Source organism: Ovis canadensis, chromosome 5, assembly GCF_042477335.2.
Source record: "Ovis canadensis isolate MfBH-ARS-UI-01 breed Bighorn chromosome 5, ARS-UI_OviCan_v2, whole genome shotgun sequence".
In the NCBI taxonomy this organism is placed as follows: Eukaryota; Metazoa; Chordata; class Mammalia; order Artiodactyla; family Bovidae; genus Ovis; species Ovis canadensis.
This window is the reverse complement of record NC_091249.1, coordinates 62587199-62611528: the sequence shown is the minus strand read 5'-3', so window position 1 is coordinate 62611528 and position 24330 is coordinate 62587199. Positions and strand designations below refer to the sequence as shown.

General features: G+C 40.0%; 2 protein-coding genes, 1 long non-coding RNA gene and 1 other non-coding gene across 5 annotated transcripts in view; 3 read left to right on the top strand and 1 right to left on the bottom strand.

Annotated features, from left to right (window-relative positions):
* CTNNA1 (catenin alpha 1) overlaps positions 1 to 721 on the bottom strand; it is a 332863-nt gene extending 332142 nt beyond the window's left edge. The window contains exon 1 of the mRNA XM_069592164.1: positions 583 to 721. The gene's annotated coding sequence lies outside the window, so the exon portion shown is untranslated. The remainder of the gene's footprint in view (positions 1 to 582) is intronic.
* Positions 704 to 17106, top strand: HSPA9 (heat shock protein family A (Hsp70) member 9). 2 transcript variants are annotated; one of them, XM_069592166.1, is made up of 17 exons: positions 704 to 1213; positions 2551 to 2609; positions 2875 to 2962; positions 3972 to 4153; positions 4885 to 5009; positions 5533 to 5606; positions 5691 to 5797; positions 6387 to 6549; positions 7527 to 7619; positions 10070 to 10279; positions 11378 to 11605; positions 12440 to 12544; positions 13287 to 13404; positions 14064 to 14158; positions 14370 to 14462; positions 14672 to 14812; positions 15088 to 17106. In XM_069592166.1, the coding sequence occupies exons 1-17, from the start codon at positions 1133 to 1135 to the stop codon at positions 15163 to 15165; spliced, it is 2040 nt and encodes a 679-aa protein (XP_069448267.1). In that variant the 5' UTR covers positions 704 to 1132; the 3' UTR covers positions 15166 to 17106. The 2 variants fall into 2 exon arrangements, with proteins under 2 accessions (XP_069448267.1, XP_069448268.1); XM_069592167.1 differs by lacking the exon at positions 2551 to 2609 and having other exon boundaries at positions 979 to 1213.
* LOC138441903 (small nucleolar RNA SNORD63) lies at positions 10665 to 10735 on the top strand. Its single transcript, XR_011257473.1, has one exon. It is a non-coding gene; the product is annotated as a small nucleolar RNA SNORD63 (small nucleolar RNA).
* A 768-nt stretch (positions 17107 to 17874) lies between the features above and the next one.
* On the top strand, positions 17875 to 23199 carry LOC138441346 (uncharacterized). The gene is made up of 3 exons (XR_011257322.1): positions 17875 to 17956; positions 19796 to 19870; positions 21670 to 23199. It is a non-coding gene; the product is annotated as an uncharacterized lncRNA (long non-coding RNA).
* Positions 23200 to 24330: the final 1131 nt, after the last annotated feature.

Here is a 24330-nt window from a genome sequence, read left to right as displayed (position 1 = left end):
AGACCGTGCCCCAGTGCTGTGCTATTTTTACTTGACTATGCCTCTTTTGTTTCCGTCCCCTAATAAGCAACTGCTGAAATCTGGAATTCGACTGAATTCCAAAGAAGCTAAAAGAAGTCTATAAACAAGCAACAGGGGGGAAAGAAGGGCTTTCCTGCCCAGGTGGGCCCCACAGGGGCCCGCTTGGTTTCTGAGTCTCAGAGAGGCCCAGTAGTAGGATCTTGAGCTCAGATATGCTTTTCTCTAGATGGTCTGCACGATAATTAGCCTAAGGTAACCCAATGCTTTGTATGAATTAAAGTCTTCTTCAGTAGTTCAAAACCCAAGGTCCCTGTCCTAAAACACTGAAAAAATTCGCCTAACGTCTCCACATGCAGGTGTACTTCAAGTTACTGCAACAGCAACAGGCAGTCAAAAGACAAAGGACAAGGGTGAGCAACAAAGGTTTTAAACCCCAGGTTTACATTGAACAAAAACGCAGGACAAAATGGCGCCCTCCTCCAGAAGGAAAAGTCAACTCGAGCGGACCCTGCGGCAGCCAGGATCTCCCAGGGAAACGGGGGTGGGGAGGACGAAACTCACGTGAGCTGGAGCACCCTATGACAGCGGCAGTCAGGCTCCACCCCGTTTTTCACTACTCCCTGTGCACATGCGCTCCAGGCCCTCGGCGGGCAGCCAGTTGCGCAAGCGCAACAGACCCCTCCTCTCGCGTAACTGACGCAAGGAGGCTGTAATCTGTTCGCAGTTTATCCCGTGTGACCTTGAGTCCTTCCTGCTTCCAAGGACCGGGGTTGTCCACAGTTCTGCCTTATACCGCTCTTAGACCTCCCGTCTCTCATGGAGCCCTGACCTTCTGCAGCAGGCGCAGAAGGACATATTGTTCCCAACTATCAGGCTTCGAAGCGTATTAGCCGTAGGCCCTGCCTCTGGGCGCGGCATACCAGGTATTCTCTGATCAGGCAGCACGGGCGGCGCCTCAGACGATGAGCGGGCTTCCAGGCCTCAGCGGTCAACCCCCGCCCCTCACCCCACGTGGTAGGAGGTTTCCAGAATCGCTAGCACCTCTGCGCCGCGCTACCCTCGACCGTCCGAGCGTGTCTTTGCTGTCTCGTACTTCCACCGTCTAGCAGCCATGATAAGCGCCAGCCGAGCCGCAGTATCCCGTCTCGTCGGCACCGCAGCCTCCCGGGGCCCCACAGCCGCCCGCCACCAAGTAAGGGACTGCCGGGCCCTCCCTGAGGGGCTCACGGTCTTGGGACTCAGTGCGGCAGGCCGCGCGCGGCCTTCGGGGTCAGAATCCTCCGGGAAAGAGGAGCGATGGAAAATACAGTATTCAGTGTTGCTGATTCAAGGATTAATTCAGGGTTTTGCCTTTCTCTCTTTGCTGAGTCACACTCCTTGGGAGCGTAGAGTTTAATTTCACTGTTATATTTCACCAAGTAGCTGGTAGTCGTTCTGATAGGCTTTTTGATACGGATTACGCAGTTTGGGCCTTGAGGTCGTAGTCTATAGGGAAGGAATAGCTATTATAGTTTTTATTTTCGCTTACGGGTAGAAGAAGGAGTTTTCTAAAATCCGGAGTGTGCAAGGACCCCGTTACTATGATATGACGAAGGAAGAAAGAGCATCCGAGCAATAAATTAAAAGTCAAGCTCTGATTTTCTCGTTTGCGAACATGTAATAGTGGTTTTCCCAGAATCTTCATCTCCGTTATTTCAGAAAAAAAATAAGCAAATCAGGAAAAGGGCATGGAGTGATTGCTCATTATCGTGTAAGAGTAGAAACACATCTTTTGTAATTGTTTCTTTGCGCTCAGGTTGAGTAAAGGACAACTTGCAATAGCCTGAGGTGAGAATGTAACAGAGGTCTTTGATCCTGATCAGAGGCCAGTCCTGACATTTTTCCCCCCCTACTCCACATTCCGCCCCCACCCCAAACTGACTTAAGAAGGTGGCTAATTCTATTCCCCTTAAAGCATTAGCTTGGCAACATCAGGGGAAATGACTCAGATTAAGTTAAATCTATATTTGCAGCACACACATGTGTGGATCTTAAGTGGACACTGCTGTGACAGTGAAATTGAGTAGTTATTTTGTAATGTATTTTTGCTTCTCCAGGGGATGTTTGGCAGTGTTTGAAAAAGACTTTGGTTGTTACAGTCTGGGTAACCATGCTACTACTAGGTTCTAGTTGTAAAGGTCCAAATTGTTGCTGAACATCCTGCAGTGAACAGCCCAGCTCCCAACAAAAGTTTTGTTCAAAATCAATAATGCTGAAATTGAGAAACCTTTTGTTAATGTAATTCAGGACAGTTTTACATGTACTTGTTTGTTTGACTTATTTGGAAAATTTATACTTTATTGGACTTGATTGCTGTGTCAGTACCGTTATGCCTGTTATATATAAAATATTTTACAATTTCGAAGAACTTTATGCATGGTAGCCACTCAGAATGAAAATCTCAAACGTTCACATATTCTTCAGAAGAATAGTTAAAAAAAGCCCAAGTTTTCATGTGTAGCTGATGGCTGATGCAATTTTTTTTTTAAGGATGGCTGGAATGGCCTTAGTCATGAGGCTTTTAGAATTGTTTCAAGGCGGGACTATGCGTAAGTATAATTTCATTTTCTTTAATAGTAAGATGATAACTATTAAGTCCCAGACTAATGGTCTCTAAATTTATGATTATTTTGTTCAGGAAAAAAACCACTGTTATATTTATTAATAGAGTGTTTATTTCACCACACTAGCAAATAATTGTTTTCTAGCAAACCTTCTTCAAGGTTTACCTTCATATTGTAAAATATGTCTTTTTTACCACCATTTTGGAGACCACTGTTAACTGACCGTAGCATTGTTTTAAATGTCTTACAGATCAGAAGCAATCAAGGGAGCAGTTGTTGGTATTGATTTGGGTACTACCAACTCCTGTGTAGCAGTTATGGAAGGTAAACAAGCAAAGGTGAGCATAATTGGAGGCTCTGGACCATGTAGTGGTAGCTAGTAGACAATTCAGAATTCTGTGTCCTTTGGCTTAGATAAGGGACATTTTAAAGGTTGCATTTAAATTCTTAAGACTCTCTTGAGGTGCATCTTTGTGCTTAATTTATGCTGGTAATAATCAAATGGATTTAACTTCCCAGGATTTAGGTGTGTCCTAGTACAGAAATAATAAAATTTTACCTTTTTATAAGTCAGTTAAACAAAAGTTAAAGGTGCAGAAACAGTCTAGAAGCAAGTGGAGCTCCAAATAATGCAAAGGCTGGGTCATAAGTAAATAATGTTCTTTATTTCCTGCTGTGGTAGAGGCTCTTCCTCCTGAATCCTACCTATTCTGTTCTTAAAATCTTTATTCCCACTTGGTTCTCCTCAGTAGTATTTGAAGCACCTGGATCTTTTAATTCCTTTTTGGCGATTAAAAAATTTTTTTCTTTATTGCGGTGGGTCTTCGTTGCTACCTGCAGGCTTTTTCTAGTTGGCCGCCAGTGGGGGCTACTGTCTTGTTGCAATGGCTTCTCTTATTGTGGACCAGGATCTCTAGGGTGCTCAGCCATCAGTAGTTGTGGCACACGGGCTTAGTTGCCCCACACCACGTGGAATCTGCCCAGACCAGGGATCCAGCTTGTATCCTCTGCATTGGCAGGTGGATTCTTAACCAGGGGACCACCAGGGGAATCTGCAAATTTTTTTTAATGCCTGAAATTTTTAGCCATCACCAAAACAAAAGTACATTTAATGGTATGATGACAGTAAGAAAGATCTGATTTATATATTCCTGTTTTTTTGGATGTTCTTAGTTGAAAATTGTTTCAATCTCAAAGAGTAGTTGCTTACTATATCAGTATTTACAGGGCAGAAGAATATCCTCACTAGTACTATTGTTTAATGTTTGCTTTGTGTCTCAAATAATTGATACAAAGACACTGGTGGTGACTGGAGTCTTACTGTCTCTCCTACTTTGGGAGTTTTAGGTGCTAGAGAACGCTGAAGGTGCCAGAACCACCCCTTCAGTTGTAGCCTTTACAGCAGATGGTGAGCGACTTGTTGGCATGCCGGCCAAGCGGCAGGCTGTCACCAACCCAAACAACACATTCTATGCTACCAAGCGTCTTATTGGTCGGCGATATGATGACCCAGAAGTTCAGAAAGACATGTGAGTAATAGTAAGACTATTTGCAAAGGCTGTATAGAACAGTCTTCCTAGCAGGATCCCTGGGGACAGGCCCTGCCCCTGCGCAGAGGGTGTCTTCAAAATATTCAATTCTGCCTTCATAGATTAGGACTTTGCTATGTGTGACATGATATATGAAGATTTGGCTAGTCATATCTGGACCATGTAAATTGGTGTTAAACACGAGACAGATAATGACATAGGCTCCATCTTGTGCTGATCAGATAGTTCGATATGTTTTCCAGGTTTATCCTTGCTGTCACATGTTATCAGTATTTTGTTTTTATGGCCAAATAATACTGCATTGCACACATCCACACATAATTTAATGTTTTATTTGTTGATAACATTTCGGTTGTTCCCACTTTTTGGCTGTTAATGAGTAATGCTACCATAAACATTTGTAGGTTTGTGTGTGGAGGTACGTTTTCATTTCTCTTGGGTAGACATCTAGTAATGAAGTTTCCGGGTCGTATGGTATCTCTGTGTTATCCAAAGCAGCTGCATAAATTTTTGGTGAGAAGAATGTTCAGGTTTCATCAGGATGTTTTTACATGTTAATAATTACTTTCTAAAGGATTTCATTAAGTGAATTCCTGAAGTTCTCATTTGTTGGCATGGATCTTCTGGGGTGGAAGATGGGCTTTAATGGTGTATGGTAACTTCATGGTAGATTGTGCTGGCATGTTTTCTCAAATATTTGTGTCTTTCAGTAAAAATGTTCCTTTTAAAATTGTCCGTGCCTCTAATGGCGATGCCTGGGTTGAAGCCCATGGAAAACTCTATTCCCCAAGTCAGATTGGAGCATTTGTGTTGATGAAGATGAAAGAGACTGCAGGTGAGAAAGCTTAGTTCATATCTGGGAAAATTCAGAAAACTGCATGATTACTCTGAGATCACTGGCTTCCGTATCTCATTGACCTTTGAATAAGTTTGCAGTGGCTTTTGCACAGAATACCTAGAAAAGGCAAAACTTCATTACTCTTTCTATACAAATTGAATTTCTCTTTCCTAATGGTGGTTTGCATGTTTCTTTTTCCCAGAAGGGAAACCAAAAGACTACATGTTAAGTTTTTCTGTCTGTTAGGTAAAACTTATAACTTCCTGTTAGAGAAACAGTGGCTCTTTTAAGTCTAGGTCATTGTAGTTGGTGAGCCTTCACTAATGTGTTAAAGGTGAGATCTTGTGTTTTAAATCGGAGTGTTTTTCAATAAGATCGCTACATGTTAGGTCATATGCTAAAAAACTAATGGGTACTGTTTGTGAAGAGGATGACATGGGTTGTCAGGCTACATTATTAATTGTAGCTTATTTTATCTGATAGGATTCTCATGGTTGATTTTCACTGATTTCTCTTCCAGAAAATTACTTGGGGCATACAGCAAAAAATGCTGTGATCACAGTCCCAGCTTATTTCAATGACTCTCAGAGACAGGTGAGTTCAATTAGCATTTTTAGTCACGAAATAAATGGTACTTGGGACACAAGGGTGAAAAATGCTTTTTTTCTTTTTCTATAGGCCACTAAGGATGCTGGCCAGATATCTGGACTAAATGTGCTTCGGGTAATTAATGAACCCACAGCCGCTGCTCTGGCTTACGGTCTGGACAAATCAGAAGACAAAATGTAAGTTTGTACTTAGATGTGTGAGACTAAGTTCGTGGAATCTTGAAATCTATCCTCAATCGTCATCTTGATTCAGTGTTGCGCCTTAGACTAAAAATGTACTGCCTTGACCTTTTCCCCAGGTTTCTATGGTCTGTGTTTTTCATTCATTTCAGGACTATTCCTTTGATTACTTTTTCTCTTTTCTTTCTTTTCTTTTTAAAAGTACTGGCTATGGTTATTTGGCAACCCACTCCAGTACTCTTGTCTGGAGAATCCCATGGAGGGAGGAGCCTGGTAGGCTACAGTCCATGGGGTTGCAAAGAGTCATACACGACCGAGCGACTTCACTTTCACTTTCATGGTTATTTTACTCCCTTGGTATGCCTGTTGGCAAGTATTCATCCAGAAGTTTAGCATTTCATTTTAACTCTTATGTGTTTTACATGTTGCTGTAAGGACCATATGTTAAGACATATGATGCTTAGACAGTCATCAACTTTCATAATTATACCTGGGTGGGGGTAAATAACCAGATTTATGTTAGTTTGGTGACTGAACTCTACCTGTGATGAATTTTGTTCTTGAAGGCCTTCTTTTTTCTTTCTAGCATTGCTGTATATGATTTAGGTGGTGGAACTTTTGATATTTCCATACTGGAAATTCAGAAAGGAGTATTTGAGGTGAAATCCACCAATGGAGACACTTTCTTAGGTGGTGAAGACTTTGACCAGGCCTTGCTGCGTCACATTGTGAAGGAGTTCAAGAGAGAGGTTAGTTACCAGTGTGGTTAATATGTAGACATTGAAATATTGAGAATTTCTTTGGACTGCGGTTTGCTTTATGATTTTTCCTCCCATTAATAGACTGTTGCATAGTCCACTGAAATTGCATTTCAGTTTCATGGGTGCTCTGAACTGTCCTGGTTATTATAACTTCAAATTGTGAACAGACAACAATGAACAGGGTATAGTACGTGGTGTATAATAGTACTGTGGCATTTTATATAGGAAACCTGAATGTCTTTGGATTGGGGTATCCACATTTTTGAAGAGAAGTGCTAGAACCAATCTTCACAGATACTGCTGGACAACTATGTAGGTTCCCTCCACTATCTGAAAATGTCTTCCTTTGAGACCTATGATAAGCTGAAATGTTGTGAAGCAAAGAGGCAATTACCTTAGGGCACATTTTACTAACGGATGCACGAAACAAAATGTTCATATGCTCCCAGATAGTTCAAAGCTATGGTGGCTTGATGCTCAGATAAGTGCAGTTGCTGGGCAAGGAGCTTGGGGTGCACACTGCCTCTATAATGGCTTGCTGCAAAGCAAATGCCGAATATTAGTTGTCATTTTTGCCTTTTTTGTAAATGTGAAAATCCTTTTCAGATTTCATTTGGTTGGCAAAAACAGGTGTTAATATAGATCTTTTATAAAAGTGAGGTGTGGTTTAAAGCAAGTTTTGGAAAAGTGGGAGAATAACTGTATTGGAAAAAGAATTTTGAGAATTCCTTTTTTGAACTAGAATCCTACAGCTGGAAAGAAGTGAGAACAGTTCATCCCTTTAACTCCAGACATAATATATCTTTTTCAGATTAGGTCTTTTTCCTGTAGGTTTTTAAAGGCAATAATTAATTTTTGCTTGTTTATAAAGGTATGGCTTTATTTTGTCTTGTCTACACCTTACCACTGCAATGTAAGTAGTATTCATTTTCTCATTTACACTAGTTATATTATGTCTTTGTTAGACGGGGGTTGATTTGACCAAAGACAACATGGCGCTTCAGAGAGTTCGGGAAGCTGCTGAGAAGGCCAAGTGTGAACTCTCTTCATCTGTGCAGGTGAGACATGGACAAATTCCAGCACCCTTGATGGATCTTTTCAGCTGGAGTTTACTTGAATAGCATATTTAATTGGCATAATATTGGTGAGATTTTTTTTTTTAACCATTTTCTGGTTGGTGGTAGAAAAACTTTTCCATTAACAGAATCATTGTGTTTTTAATGGGTAAGCTGAAATTTGTTACGCACCAAATCAGGTTATGTTACAGGAGCCAAATAATGGTTTAATTGAGAGCTGAATGACATTGAATATACTTATTTGTGTTAAAGATAGTATTTTTAAAATCTAGACTGCACCATTATGCTAAGTCACTTCAGTCTTATCCAACTTCTCGGACTTTTTGTGACCCTATGGGCCATAGCCCGCCAGGCTTCTATGTCCACAAGATTGTCCATGCAAGAATATTGGAGTGGGTCACCATTTCCTCCTCCAGGGGATCTTCCTAACCCAGGAATCAAACCCAAGTCTCTTATGTCTCCTGCATTGGCAGGTGGATTCTTTACCACCTGTACCACCTGGGAAAAATCTAGACTGAACAGTGTGCAAAATTAGAATTACTAACCTGGAAATACCAGGAGACTCTCAGAGCTACTTCTGTTTTTATTTCAGACACCTTTTTATGTAAGTCTCTAATTGTCTTATTTGGATCACCAGTCTAGACAGTGAGTTAATGAAACGTAGCTGGGGAATATGTACCTGTGCAAGTTTGCCTCCGTGGGCAAACACTTTACCATCTGAGCCACCAGGGAAAGGTTGACATTAATTAAACATTATATCAATAAATGTCAGAAGTAATGTAGAGGTTAACAGTTACTCTGTAGATAGACTGGTGGAGATTAAGTTTCTATTTCATTATTTGCTATATGACTTTGGATGAATTACTAATGTTTGTTTTCTTGTCAATAAAATGAGGATAATTAGCACTCCATTTCCCCTTAGAGTTGTGAGGATTTGTAAATTAATAGGTATAACATGCTTAGGACAATGTGTAATAAGTAGCAAGTGGTACTGTAAAAGTATATGTTAATTATATTTTCCAAAAAAGGCAAACTTAGACTAATAATAGAGGAACTTGACAGATATTTGACATAATTAGAGCTCCTGCAAGGTGAGTTGATCAGGAAAACATAAAGTGCCAGATAAGTATGAGGTGGTGGGGTAAGACCTTAGAAAGGGTCAATGTGGCTGAAGTACAGACTAGAGGGGCAGGAGGAGCATAGAAGATAAGTCTAGAGGCTTTACAGATTGGAGGATTTGGTGTCTTTCCTCAGATAATGACTACAAATCACTGAAAAATTTTGAGATGGGGCAGTGACATGGTCAGGTTTGGGAAAAGCACCCTGAGGTGGAGTGGAAAATGCGGGGAAGCTGTGGCAGCCTGAGTGGGTGTGAAAAAATGTAGGGGGCTGTTAAAACTACACCAGGTGGTGAGAGAGGAAAGGACTTGGGCCAGGAAGTCCCAAAATAGAATTTTTAAGAATTCCATTTCTCAGTTGCACTAGGTGAATGTCAGCTTTTCAGCCATGTGTGACTAGTGGCTGCTGGATTGAGAAGCACAGGTAGCATTTCCATTGCCACAGAAAGTTCTGTTGGATTGCATTAACTTAGATGATTTTTTTTCTGATTCGGTTTAACATTGTGCAAAGAGGAAATTGTTATTGAAGTTCTTAAAACTGTATCCAGTATCACTGTTTTTACAGAAGGTTTGTTAATTCTTACTAAGCCTTTAACTGTCCAGGGTACTCTACTGAAGAAAAGTGGTTAAGGATTTGCCCCCCTCAGTCTTTATTGCTTTTTGGCCTTGCTTTGATGTGAAGTTGGAGGTGCAGCATAAATTTAACTCTCTTCTGGGAGTTCACCCTGAGACACCTCTTTCTGCATGTTTAATAGTGAGTTTTGTTAGTCTAAATATTCTTAATCCATGCCTTATTAGGATTTTACATTTACTGATACTATATGTTACACGGTGTGACTGTAGCAGTGTTTGCTGCTCTCTGTGACTATCATAGCAGTAGTCAGTCCTTTAGGCATTTTTGTTGTAGCTTTTTTAACCGTCTTAGACTTGTAAAGCCCTGGTTTGGTGGCAGATTATTTGGTTCAGAGCATACATGTGACTTTTTTCTTAAAGTACACTGAATTTTTTTTTAAAACTTGGTAAAAACAAAGTAGTGTGATTTCTTAATGCATGTTTTAATGGCAGGACAATTCTTCACCTTCTGAATGGGTTTTTTTTTTCCTGCTTCTCTATTCCATCCTTCATTATCATTAGTAGGTTTGTAGTGTTACTTCTGAGAAGATAAGCGGTTAAATCTTTTAAGAGTCTGTCTTTGGTAGCTGTTCGTTTAAAGTGTGTCTGATCCTCCCTGTGATTTTTGAAATATTTTCTAGTGTGTAGTCTTTAATTGAAGTAATAGAGACTTCACAACTGGTCTTCCTGCTTCCCTTGCAGACTGACATCAATTTGCCATACCTTACAATGGATGCTTCTGGACCCAAGCATTTGAATATGAAGCTGACCCGGGCTCAGTTTGAAGGGATTGTTACTGATCTAATCAGAAGGACCATTGCCCCATGCCAGAAAGCCATGCAAGATGCAGAAGTCAGCAAGAGTGACATAGGAGAAGTGATTCTGGTTGGTGGCATGACTAGGATGCCCAAGGTAAGTACCCATGGAATTATTGGCATGGAGACCAGAGAGGGCCAACATACGATTTCTTAGGACACAGCATATGCACACCATATGGCTTATGTTGTGTAGGGACATGTGTACGTGACCTTTCTACCACCTTGGCCTGAAAGGGGTATGAATTTGTGTACTCGCTAGAGTTCTAGTCTTAAAGAGTATTTAGAAGTGGGGGAATGTCTTTGGAGTACTAGCAAGGAGGACCCTGAACTTCAGTTTTATAGAATTTTTCAGAATGAAACAGTATGAGGTCCAAGACACCTTAACATACAGGTTAACTACCTGGCCTCTATAGGCAGTTTTGGATATGTGTTTTGCAGTATAGTGTTTGCGTTTCTAATACCATCTTCAACAGAGATTTGTGCAATGGTGCATTGTATCAACCCATCATTCTGATAAGAGAGGTGTGTGGAAAACTAATGACTGAGCACAGAACATGTTGAAGGTATAATTCTTCATAGCTTCAATAGAATGATCTTGGGCTTTGATTTTCATAATTTTTTCTTTTTAGTACTTATGCTTAATAATGCAAACAATAAACTGGGGGTGAAAAAGAGAGGCTTTGAATCAGGCGGATATCTTTATTAACAAGTTACCTCAGATGTTATATCCTTATTCTCAGATGTTATGTTCAAATAGAACTTTTTCCTAGCATTAGTAAAAAAACATACCTCACATCAGCACCGGTATTGAATTACTGAATTACTACTGCTGCTTTTATGCTGAGTTTTAGTTGATACATATAAGAGGACTTGGACAATATCGATTTAAGTCCCCTTGCCTTCCAGCTTCTATTCCTAGTGTGTTGCTTGGGAAATTAGATGACAAAATTTAGGCAAATTGTTTCCAGATTTTAAAAGGCTATAAGTGAGATATTCTGAGTAAAGTATGTGTTACCAGATAATACACTTAACTAATAAGAACTCAACTGCAAAATGATGATTTGAGTAAACATTCTTAGATCTGAAGCAACCTCTCCCGGATCTGGTGGGGTCTGTGGATACATGCGCTTCACTCATTCTCAGGCAACTGCCCTGAGTAGCAGTGACAAGGTTCTTTTTTCTTGGCACTCAGGTTCAGCAGACTGTGCAGGATCTCTTCGGCCGAGCCCCAAGTAAAGCTGTCAACCCTGACGAGGCTGTGGCCATAGGGGCTGCCATTCAGGGAGGTGTGCTGGCTGGTGATGTAACAGATGTGCTGCTGCTGGACGTCACTCCCCTGTCTCTGGGTATTGAGACCCTGGGAGGTGTCTTCACCAAGCTTATTAACAGGAACACCACTATTCCAACCAAGAAGAGCCAGGTACAAGCCACCCCCTCCTTACTTTCTCACATATGCTGGATTCTGTGGGGGATGTGATTAGAGCCACTTCTGTGAGCTCTTTCTAGAACACTTTTTTGTTTTGCAGTTCACACTAGTTGAATGTGGGTGGGTGGTAAGAATCTTGTCATTTATTCTCTTATATTCCTGGAGAAGTTCTCTTTACCTGTAAGGAGTGGTGGTGATTTTAGGGAAGTCATGAAGTGTCTTCCTTCACAGGACAATAATGTGCCAGAAGGAGCCTCATTATTTGAAAATTCCTACTTTATTCTCAGAGGCAGTAAAGAAAATGTTTAGGGGAGTGCGCTTCTCTTCCCAGTAAATGATAGTTCTGAGATACCAAGCCAAGGGTTATTTGGACAGTGGGTCTTAGATTTAGAATTACTTTCTAACTTTCTGAGTTTTGATGTCTTTATGAAAGAACTATGACTGTTGCTATGCTTGTAGTGATATATTGCCACAACATCATTCTGAAGAGAAGTGATGATTTCCTGTGACTGTGAACATAAATGTCCTTTCTCTGACCCATTTCTCTGGATGAGCATGTTTCAACATCTCACTTTTTATAGCTCCTTCTCTCGAGGCCTTATGTGCTAGTGCTGCATCTTTGTACAATGCGTTTGCTTAGCTGAAACAATAGCTATTGTATGCCCTTCTGCTGTGCTAATCCTACTCCTGTTCTCTGTAAAGACATGGGCCTTTGTTCTGAACATAGTGTACATTAGGATTCTTCCAGTGCCGGGATATGGATTTCTTCCTTTGGTTAGCAGTTTGTAATCAGGCTGCCAACCCAGCAAGTTTCCTTCTTTTCCCTAGGTGTTTTCTACAGCTGCTGATGGACAGACTCAAGTGGAGATTAAAGTGTGTCAGGGTGAGAGAGAGATGGCTGGAGACAACAAACTTCTTGGACAGTTTACTTTGGTAGGTATTAGGAATCCTGAATTTCATGCTCATGATCATTCTTTTTATGATAAAGTTACACTATTCTGACTCCTATATTATCAACTGCTGACACAGTTTTTGTTATTTTTGCGTAGTATTCAAGTGAATGCTGCAGCCAGATAACCAGAGCTTCAGTTTTTACTTGAAAGCCTTGCCTTGCTTCTTGTGCCTGGGAACTAAGTCAAGAAGTTTATAAGCTTCAGGGAAATGTTCATAAACAGTGATTAGAAGAAATTTCTCATTACTACTTTTAAAGACATTTGATACTGTTGCTGGTTTTTTGGCCACACTGCACGGCCTGTGGGATCTTAGTTCTCTGACCAGGGATTTAGCCTGTGTCCCCTGCAGTGGAAGCAGAGTCTTAACCAGTGAACTGCTAGGGAAATCACTTGCTACTAGCTTCTAGTCAGCATTGCTTATTGTTTCTTACTGACATGAGCAACAGAGAACTTTGCTCTCACTGTGTATTCTTAGGTACATAAAGCCATTACAGTTACTTGCTGCAGCCAGCCTTCACTGGTATGAGTCTTGTTTATTTCAGGCAGCAATGAAAATACTACCCTAACCTACAAACTCCTGTTTTTGTACATTTAAAGTGTAATTTTCACTTGTTTCTCCCAGAAAACAGGTAACTTATTCCCCAGAAGATTATATAGGTTTTGGAGACAGAGCACTGGGCCTGTTGGTGAGAGGAGCTTACTCTGGTATTCATTTATTCTAGATTGGAATTCCCCCAGCCCCTCGTGGAGTCCCTCAGATTGAAGTTACATTTGACATTGATGCCAATGGGATTGTACATGTTTCTGCCAAAGATAAGGGTACAGGACGCGAGCAGCAGAGTAAGTTCTCTTATTTATTAGATTGTAAGAGTGAGGTAAGGGCTTCCCTAGTGGCTCAGTGGTAAAGAATCCGTCTGCAATGCAGGAGATGTGGGTTTGATCCCTGGGTCAGGAAGATCCCCTGGAGAAGGAAATGGCAACCCAGTCCAGTGTGCTTGCCTGGGAAATCCCATGGACAGAAGAGCCTGGTGGGCTACAGTCCATGGAATCACAAAAGTCAGACTCGACTTAGTGACTAAAATAACAAGAGTGAGGTAAGAGACTTTGAAGTTCCTCTCTGTTAGGAACTACACTCTAGACTTTTCGTGTATATCTTCCCCCTCAGCCTCAGGGGAGGATGGTGAGTTCTTGCCCTCATTCTCTTTAGTTATCAGTGTCTCGTTATCAGGTATGGTATTTATTTCCCAAAACAAACAAGCACTGAGCCTCTGGATTGCTTAAGTTTTTGGTAGGTAGGGCAGTTAGTTGATCTTTGTATATTAGGCCATTGGTTTCCCTCTGCTTATTATAGGCCAGTAGGCTATTCCTCTTCTCTGTAATTCATATCAATATTAGCTACTCTGAACAGGAGGATTCTTTTTCTTAATACAGTAGAGAAAAAAGCATATGAAGCATATCATTTTCCTGGGAAATAATGCATTTCCTTCTTTTCATTATAGTTGTGATTCAGTCTTCTGGTGGATTAAGCAAAGATGATATTGAAAATATGGTTAAAAATGCAGAGAAGTATGCTGAGGAAGACCGGCGAAAGAAGGTGATTACTTCACTCATAACTTACGTGAAGTGCCTTTCTTATTTATTCTCATATAAAACTTTTGTCATAGAATCCAGCTAAAATCTCTTAAGGACATGTCAGACCACAGTGATTTCTCCCTCTTAACTGTTTATACTCTTTAACTGTGTGTAGCCATTAGCAGATTGATTGGTAAGTCTTCGTTCATACTGCGTTTTAAAATTTCTCTTAGGAACGAGTTGAAGCAGTTAATATGGCTGAAGGAATCATCCATGACACAGAGACCAAGATGGAAGAATTCAAGGACCAACTGCCTGCTGATGAAGTAAGTCCTCTTCTAAAACAGCTCAATAAGTTTGGGGTGTATTGTCACTAATGTCAGTGACAGTCATTTTTCTCTGGATCTTGACAGCAATTTCTTTTTGAAAGTGTCTCTCTCTTAAAAAAAAAAAGTGTTTCTCTAAATATTTTGCTATATGTTCTGGGCTAAGAAAACCAGAAAAAGTGAGGGTCTGGCTTTGTTTTGGTTTTAAGTGCAACAAGCTAAAAGAAGAGATCTCCAAAATGAGGGAGCTCCTTGCTCGGAAAGACAGTGAAACGGGCGAAAACATAAGGCAGGCGGCATCTTCCCTTCAGCAAGCATCGTTGAAGCTTTTCGAAATGGCATACAAAAAGGTATTTTGCTCCTAACTCAGTGTAACTGCTCTTGATCACTTTCACTGATGATTGCTACACAGCCAGTTATGGAACTGAAGAGTATTGGACTTGGAAGTAAACTTCCTGGTCTTCTTGAATACTTTGGGAGGGAGAGGTAGTGAACCCAAAGGGAAGAAATCACTAAAACTGGGAGAGTGGAACATGTAGGATATAGCTCCTTCAGTTTTAGTTCATCAGAGAACAAACTGTCACCCTTAACATTAAACGAGTGACTCTCAAATGCTTTCTTACAGATGGCATCAGAGCGAGAAGGTTCTGGAAGCTCTGGCACTGGGGAGCAAAAGGACAATCAAAAGGAGGAGAAACAGTAACAGCAGTAAACTTTGGAGTTGAAAGGACAACATGCTTGGGAGTGAAGGGATTTCCTGAGCTGAAACGGGCAAACTTCAGTCTTCTACTGTGTTTTTGCAGTATTCTATATATAATTTCCTGAATATGTAAATTTAGTGACCATTAGCTAATGATCATTTCATGAGTGACAAGTCCAGCAGTACAAAATTCACAGTATTCTGTCCCTAGCTTGTCATTCTTTTTCATTTCAGGTGCATGTAAAGCTGGAAAGATGATTTATTGATCATTCTAAAGATGTAACATTGTTTTTGTGTTGAAGTAGCCATATTTTCAAGGGGTGAAATCTCACACAGTGAAGACGGTTGGGTCTGGAATGAAACCATAAGGTGATGAGATCCTTCTAGTGATCTGAGTACTGCTGTACCAGCCTGTGTGTATGTGGAATTCATCAACTGAGGCCTTGCAAAGCAAGCCAGCTGTGCCATGTTGGGAGGAAGGGCAGGGAAAGCTAGATCAACAGAAAACTGAGCTAATTATTTGTTAGATCCAGCTTTTAAAACACAAGTCGCCCAAATTTTCTGAAGGCATACTTTCCTAGCTACCCTTTGGCCTTATGTCTGGCACCTGTGTCCTTGATGACTATTCTTTTTGATCCATTCTGGACTTTTAAAAAAAAAATAAATAGGAAAACCATCTTGATCTTTTTGTCTGAGGACCTGAAATTTAGCTTCAGAAATATATGACATGAATTGCATTTCCTAGTTCCCTGACCTGTATGGGATTTCCTAACACTAGCCAGTTTCAATTTCTAACAAACTGAAAACTTGAGAAGGCTGATAATCATTATGAGCAAAGACGAGTCTGATTCAGGAGTTTCTCTCTAGCCCGTCTGAGGTTTGGAGTGTTGACTGTTAGATCTTTAACATGAAAATAGGCCTCATACTTTTCAGGCTGCTTTCTGCTCTAAATAAAAACTTCAGACTTGGCTCACGATAATGAAACATTCAGTCCTAAGGTGAGATTTCAGTGGCTTATACATCAGAAACCAGGTAATTTCTATAGTTCTGCTTTTTTACCCTCAGCAAGTTGTCATGTCCTACTTTTTAAAATGTAGTTCTAAATATCACATTCTACCAACTTAAGATCCAGGAAGGTGACTACATCTGTAACTCAAGTTTTAGGAATTAATTTATTTTTAAAAAATTAAGGAGACTTTAACACCCTTTTACAAGCTTCTTGAGGTTGCTATGAGAATAGGCTCAAGTTTTCAGCCACATGAACACTTAATGGGAAACTTGGGGGACGTGCAGTATTTCTTTATGAACTCAAACTGCCGTATATATGATGGTGGTTCAGTTACCCACTAGTAAAGCTAACAGCACAAGCAGCCTTGAAAGGCAAAAAAATTTAAATTCAGATACAGTCTTCATCTTGTGGCAACACATGCATTAAAGGTCCTGAAAGGAAAACTGGGATTATTCCAAGTAGTCTTCCCCACTTAAAATGCACCCCTGCTATACAACAGAACAACACATGTGGTCGGACCCCTTCTCCTATACTTTGACCTTGCTCAGAATGTCTTCTCCTATATTTCCAATTGACTCCTCCCCTCACTTCTTAAAGTAAGGCTTTGAAATTGTCATAAATAGCAGCCTTCAAGTCCCTGTCATTTCCTGTCCTTACCCACAGCAATTACCACCACCTAATTTGTCTTTACTCCATTGCTATGTGAGTTTTTTTGGTCCTCCAAATCCCTGCTTTTAAATACTAACTGCTAAGGTAGTGGTATTACATGGTTGGGGCCTCTGGGAGGTAGATCATTCTCTTGATTGGGAATAGGACCCTAATAAAAGAGGTTCCAGAAGTCCCAGATGCCCAGAGGGCCCTGACCTGATCATGCTGGCACCCTGATCTCTGACTTCTAGCCTTAATTTTGAGAAATAAATTCTGTTTATAAGCTACACAGTCTTATTTTATTCTGGCAGCGTGAATGAACTAAGGCCCACCCTTTTTTTGCAAGTTTCAAGAAGCCAGAAACTTGTTCACTGTTACTTCCCAACATTAGAACAATGCCTGTCACTTAAGCACTCAAATCTTGTCAAAACAATCTGTCCCACTGTCCAAAACTTGTGGGTGGTTTGCTTTCTACGTTTGAGAGAAAAGCCTTACTTTTAAAGTTTACATATAAATTATACTCCATCTGTCAAGAGTTCTAGGGGTAACAAACCACACCCAGAAACTAAAATTTAATTGGTGAAAGATTAGAAAGTCTTATTTAGAAAAGGAATTCAAGGAGAAATTAATAATGTTTATAGAACTAAAAGTGTGGCCTGAGGTACTCCTAGGCCAGCAAAGGGGGAGTTAAGAGTGACCAGAATAAATCTGAAACCCCCTTATACTTTCTAAGTATTAAGTACAATTCTGTTGCTGACTTGAAAAAAATTTACCCAAGTTTTTTCTTAACTTTTAATTAAACCTATTAGGAAATCTAGAAGAATGCTGTCATGAACACAAAAACAGCATTCACATGGATTCAGTTAGCATTTTGCCACATTTGTACTTTTTAACAGTGCTCGCTCTCTACATGTTTTCTGAAGATCATGACATTGCAACCTACATAGCACACTTAAGAGCAAAACATTCTCCCTACAGCTGATAATCAGGAAATTTAGCACTGATGAATAGGTGCTTTGCCTTTTTGTCTTTTCACAATGTTGATTTTGTTTTGAAGGGTATAGGCCATTTGTTTTACAGAAGAGCCCTTTGGATTCACCTGGTGATTCCTCCTGCTCAGTCATGTACACATTATCGGTAGGAATACTTTGTCTTTATCAGTGTGCCTCAGTTACCAGGGAGAACAATATAACGTCTGTGCTTTGTTCCACATTTCTTATCATTAAGTTACCGTTAATAAATAATCTGTAAGGGTGGCTTAATTTTAAGCATAGCATTTATACTAGAGATTCTGTAGCAAGAAGGAGCAGTAAAGAAAAAAAGTTCTTGCAGATGGTACATGAGAAGACTGGGCGTGAAAACAAAATTTGAAAATAAACTGCTTCAAACACCCTTCAGTACTTCAGATACCACTGCGACTCCATACTCCAGCCCTAAGGCTGTTTTGTAAGGCTACGTCGTCTTCACTTTCCTCTGGTATCAGAAGAACAATGCAATGAGTGAAAGCCCTGGATACAGGAGCTACAAAGCAACCTATATTATTCAATCAATCAGTGAAGCAGACAATGTAGCAGTTATAGAAAGAAACACTGAAACAGCCATTTAAGTAGGTCAAAACCAGTCAAGTACCAATCTCATATGGTTAAACCTAATTACAATGTACCACCATCAATCCCATTTCTGCTGCATTAGGTTAGGAAACTCAATTTTCACACTAGAGAGAATACTGCAAAACTGAACCAACCTTTAATAATTACAAGTTTCAACTCACAGGAGATCTCAGGAAACAGGAAATGTTCCACTTAAACCATAAGCTCCTAAACAGGTTCTTGTAGCCCCTGACCCAAAAGGTAGATATTAGGGGCAATGGCTGGGAAATGGAGAGTCCACATGAGTGACTTCAGGGACCCAGAAACCACTGATATAGAATGCAAGATTGCAAATACTATTTTTTTCTGGGGAAATGGTCAGCTGCTCTTGATTTCTCGAAGAATGATTTCTTGAAGGAATCTGTGACCAAAAAGGGGTTAAAAACCATAAATTTTTCCTAAATGGGAAATCAGTCTACCTTAACTAGTCTAACTGCTGAATTCAAGCCATAGCCCTTGATCCATGTCCCCCTTGCCTTTAGCCATCTCCTGTCTTGCCTTTCCATTTCTTAGGTATCCCTGATCTACCCTCTTTCATGAAGCCTTCCCCATTCAGCCCACACTGGCTGTTTCACTCAAATTCTTACACTATTTTTCAAATTTTTAATGTTCAGTTCAGGAACTTAGAGCTTTTAATATTTTCTATCTTCCCCTGGATTATTTTGAAGCAAATTCCAGAAATCATAACTTTAACATTTCAGTATGTACCTCCAAAAGGATTATTCTATAAAATTAACAATATCATGATCACATCAAAAAATTAATCCCTTAATAGCAAAACTGTGAATGTTCAAATTTTCCCAATAGTTTCATAACTTTTTTTTTGGCTGCACCACAGGGCATGCAAGATCTTAATTTTCTGACAAGGGATTGAACCTGTGCCCCCTGCAGTGGAAGCAGTCTTAACCACTGGACCACCAGGGAAGTTCCGTAACTTTTCCAACTGTTAACGAGTCAGGAGCCAGTAAAGCCCACACCTTGTGTTGGTTGATACGTCCCATAAGTCTCTTCTCAACTATAGGTTTCCCTGCTTCTTTTTTCTCCACTTTGCAATGTATTTGTCCTGCAACCTCTGACATCCTACATTTCACTGATTGCATTCCTGTGATGTCATCAACATGTTCTTCATCCCCTATGGATCTGATTCAGGCTAAGCTTTTTGACAAGATTGAGTGGTATGTACTTTCATCAGAGAGTATACAACTCTGGTTGGCGCTTTTGTGATGTCAGCAGCCACTGATGATCATTATATTACCTAGTTCTCTAATTTCATTAAAGGTATACTATGCTATTTTTTCTTCATTTTCTATATGGAATACCTCTACAGTGAGACACTTCCCCTCATATCAAGTAACTAGTTAACCTGAAGTACATTTCTGATGAGAAAGAACTGGTATTTAAGGTGAGTTAGTTTTGTAGTATTAATCAAAGGTGAGACCAGTGAAATTTCTTGGGTGTCTTTGTGAACACATTCATTTTAACTTGCTTAATATGCTTCAAGGGGCTTCCCAGCTGGCTGAGTGGGTAAAGAATCAAGCCTGCAATGCAGGAGACCCAGGAGAGGAGGGCTCGATCCTTGAGTCAGGAAGATCCCTTGGAGGAAAGCATGGCAACCCACTCCAGTACTCTGGCCTGGAGAATTGCATGGATAGAGCCACCTTGTGGGTGGTCCATGGGGTCACAAAGAGTTGGACATGACTGAAGTGAAGGAGCACACAAGGACACATGCATGCATTGTGCTTTATACTGGCTTAATTTTAACAAGACCTCATTGGTAAAGGACAGTGTCTTCAATAAACACTGCTAGGAAAACTGGACAACCACAAGCAAATGAATGAAAATGGATCACTATATTACACCACATACAAAAATTAACTCAAAGTGAGTTAAAGACCTGAATGTAAGACCCAAAACCAAACACTTAGAGACAGTGAGCTCCTTGACATCAATTTTGGACTTACTGGATTTGACACCAAAACCAAAAATAAACAAGGGGGGTGTACACCAAACTAAAAAGCTGCTTCTGCACAGCAAAGGAAACCATTAACAAAATGAAAAAGCAACCCACTGAATCAGAGAAAATATCTGCAAATCATGTATCTGATAAGTTAGTCCCCAAAATACATTAACACAAACCAATAGCAAAAAATCCAAGCAAAAATGGGCAGAAGACATGAATAGACATTTTTTCATAGACACACAGATAGGCAAATAGGTGCTGATAGGTGCTAATCATCACTAATTATCAGGGAAATATAAATCAAAACCACAATGAGGTATCACCTCACACCTTAGAATGGCTTTGTCAAAAAGACAAATAAGTGTTGGCATAACAGAAAGAACAACACCAATACAGTATGCTAATGCATATATATGGAATTTATAAAGATGGTAATTTATAAAGATGGTAACGATAACTCTGCGAGACAGCAAAAGAGACACAGATGTATAGAACAATCTTTTGGACTCTGTGGGAGAGGGCGAGGGTGGGATGATTTGGGAGAATGGCATTGAAACATGTATATTATCATATGTGAAATGAAACACCAGTCCAGGTTCGATGCATGATACAGGATGCTTGGGGCTGGTGCACTGGGATGACCCAGAGGGATAGGATGGGGAGAGAGGTGGAAGGGGGGTTCAGGATGGGGAACACATGTACACCTGTGGTGGATTCATGTCAATGTATTGCAAAACCAATACAATATTGCAAAGTAATTAACCTCCAATTAAAATAAATAAATTTGTACTTTAAAAAATTAAAGGTAGAACTACTGTAGGATCTAGAAATTCTGCTTCTGGGTATTTATCCAAAGAACAAACATTTTTTAAAGATGTATGCACCCAGATATTCACAGCAGCTTTATTTATAGTAGCCAAGATATGTATTCATTGATGAATGAATGGATAAAAATAATGTGGTGTATATATACAATGGAATACTATTCAGCCATAAATAATGAATTCTTGCTATCTATGATAACTTGAGGGCATTATGCTAAATGAAATGTCAGAAAAGACAAATACTGTATGATCTCACTTATGCTCATGTTCATAGAGAACAGATAGGTGGTAAGGTTAGGGGTAAGGTAAGGGGTAGGGTGGGAGTGATAAGGAGTGTTATTTTATATAACTTCTAGTTATAAAAGAAATCAGGATTCCCTGGTGGTCTAGTGGTTAATAATGTGCCTTGCAATGCAGGAAACACAGGTTCAATCCCTGGACCTGGAAGATTTCATAGGCCACACAGCCACTAAACCTATGTGCCACAACTACTGAGCCAGTGCTCTGGAGCCCTTAACCGCAACTACTGAGGTCCATGCACACTAAAGCCTGTGCCCTGCAACAAAAGAAGCCACCACAGTAAGAAACCTGTACATTGGAACTAGAGAAAGACTGTGCACAGCAATGAAGACCCAGCAAAGCCAAACCAAATTTTTTAAAAATTAAAAAATAAAAGAAGTCAGTCTTGGGGATGTACCGTATAGTATGGTGATTGTAATTATATTGTTGTTTAGTTGCTAAGTAGTGCCTGACTCTTTGCGATCCTGTGGACTGTGGCCTGCTGAGCTCCTCTGTCACGGAATTTTCCAGGCAAGAATACTGGAGTGGGTTGCCATTTCCTTCTCCAAGGGATGTTCCTGACCCAGGGTACGAACCCACGTCTCCTGCATTGGCAGGTGGAGTCTTTACATCTGAGCCATCAGGGAATTCCTGTAATTAATTATACTCTATTACAACAGACTGGTTCCAAAGGAAAGGAGTACGTCAAGGCTGTATTTTGTTACCCTGCTTATTTAACTTATATGCAGAGTACATCATGAGAAACACTGGGCTGGAAGAAGCACAAGCTGGAGTCAAGAATGCCAGGAGAAATATCAATAACCTCAGATATGCAGATGACACCACCCTTATGGCAGAAAGGCAAGAACTAAAGAGTCTCTTGATAAAAGTGAAAGAAGAGAGTGAAAAAGTTGGCTTCAAACTCAACATTCAGAAAACTATGATCATGGCATCTGGTCCCATCACTTCATGGCAAATAGATGGGGAAACAATGGAAACAATGACAGACTGTACTTTGGGGGGCTCCAAAATCACTGCAGATGGTGACTGCAGCCATGAAATTAAAAGATGCTTGCTCCTTGGAAGAAAAGTTATGACCAACCTGGACAGCATATTAAAAAGCAGAGACATTACTTTGCTAACAAAGGTCTATTTAGTCAAAGCTATGGTTTTTCCAGTAGTCATATATGGGTGTGAGGGTTGGACTATAAAGAAAGCTGAGCACTGAAGAATTGATGCTTTTGAACTGTGGTGTTGGAGAAGATTCCTGAGAGTCCCTTGGACAGCAAGGAGATCCAACCAGTCTATCCTAAAGGAAATCAGTCCTGAATATTCATTGGTGGGACTGATGTTGAAGCTGAAACTCCAATACTTTGGCCACCTGATGCGAAGAACTGACTCATTTGAAAAGACCCTGATGCTGGGAAAGATTGAAAGTGGGAGGAGAAGGGGATGACAGAGGATGAGATGGTTGGATGGCATCACCAACTCAATGGACATGAGTTTGACTAGGCTCCGGGAGTTGGTGATGGACAGGAAAGCCTGGCGTGCTACAGTCCACGGGGTCACAAAGAGTCAGACATGACTGAGCAACAGAACTGAACATATTGATTATTTGAAAGTTGCTAAGAGAGTAAATCTTAAGTTTTCCCAACAAAAAGAAAAAAATTATTTAATTATGTGTGGTGATGGATTTTAGCTAGACTTACTGTGATCTTTTTACAATATATAAAAATATTGAATCAGGTTGTACATCTGAAACTAATATGTCAATTGTACCTCAATAAAAAAAAGTCTATCTAGATATTAAAAGTACTCATAAAAAAAAAAAAAAAGACCCCAGTAGTCTTTATTCCTTTGCTTTCTAAATGATATGGCAAAGTGCTTCAGGCTCAATTTGTTCTTTTCTGCCTCAGTCCTATAGTTACCTCTCCTCTTACACTATTGCCTATTTATTTAGCATTCTTGTATCATTTTTCCCCTGACCACCACCATAAATTTAAGCATTGCACTACATCTAAAAATGTTTAGTACTCACCCCAGCACTCTGCTATACAGAAAACTAGTATGTGATTAATATTTATGGAATTGGACTAAAAGATTAGCCTCTGTCTAGCAATTCTACAAGGATCTCTACGGAGTCAAAACAGGCAGCACTGGAAATGTTAAGCAATTACTTACCTCCTCCTCAGGTGATTCAATGGCACTGACTCAATCTCACTCTGCTAATTATTCTTTCATGTTATGGGAAGACCTACAACAGCTAGTGAGTACTCCCTAAAACAATTCTAAAAAAGAGAAAAATTTTTTTCTAGAGCTCGAAGAATGAGAAAAAGAGTTCTCTATACATATTATTAAAGTTAGAAATCATTCTAAGGTAAAGCATTTAATGGTCAATATCTGATTAACATAACAATCTTGAATTAGTGTAAAGATGTTTTGTTATCTACAGAGGAAACTCCTGTCATTCCTTAGTTGTAGTTCCTCTTCCCACTGAAAGGTTATGTCTCAACACTAGGGGTCCACAGGGGAGGAAATGATACCTTACACTGGCCCATTTCAAGTCACTTTCACACACATCTGCACTCCATAGTTAAGCCACTGTGCCTTATGTCAATTTACAAAAAATCTCATGTCTTTTGTATTATACCATATAGTTTAGGTCTTCTCCAGTGACTTTTACTTAATGTAAGACTGTTTTTTATTTGAGAATGGAATCTACAGAATCGCATTCCTCAAATTCACTATGCTTAAGTACACCAAGAATTGAGGGCAGACTACACATTCCTTGATTGATCT

Bases quoted from the DNA above. Each gene is read 5' to 3' on its own strand.
- HSPA9 (XM_069592166.1), top strand. From the start codon at position 1,133: ATGATAAGCGCCAGCCGAGCCGCAGTATCCCGTCTCGTCGGCACCGCA. The intron at 5,607-5,690 runs GTGAGTTCAATT...CTTTTTCTATAG, and splicing joins TCAATGACTCTCAGAGACAG to GCCACTAAGGATGCTGGCCA. The intron at 7,620-10,069 runs GTGAGACATGGA...CTTCCCTTGCAG, and splicing joins AACTCTCTTCATCTGTGCAG to ACTGACATCAATTTGCCATA.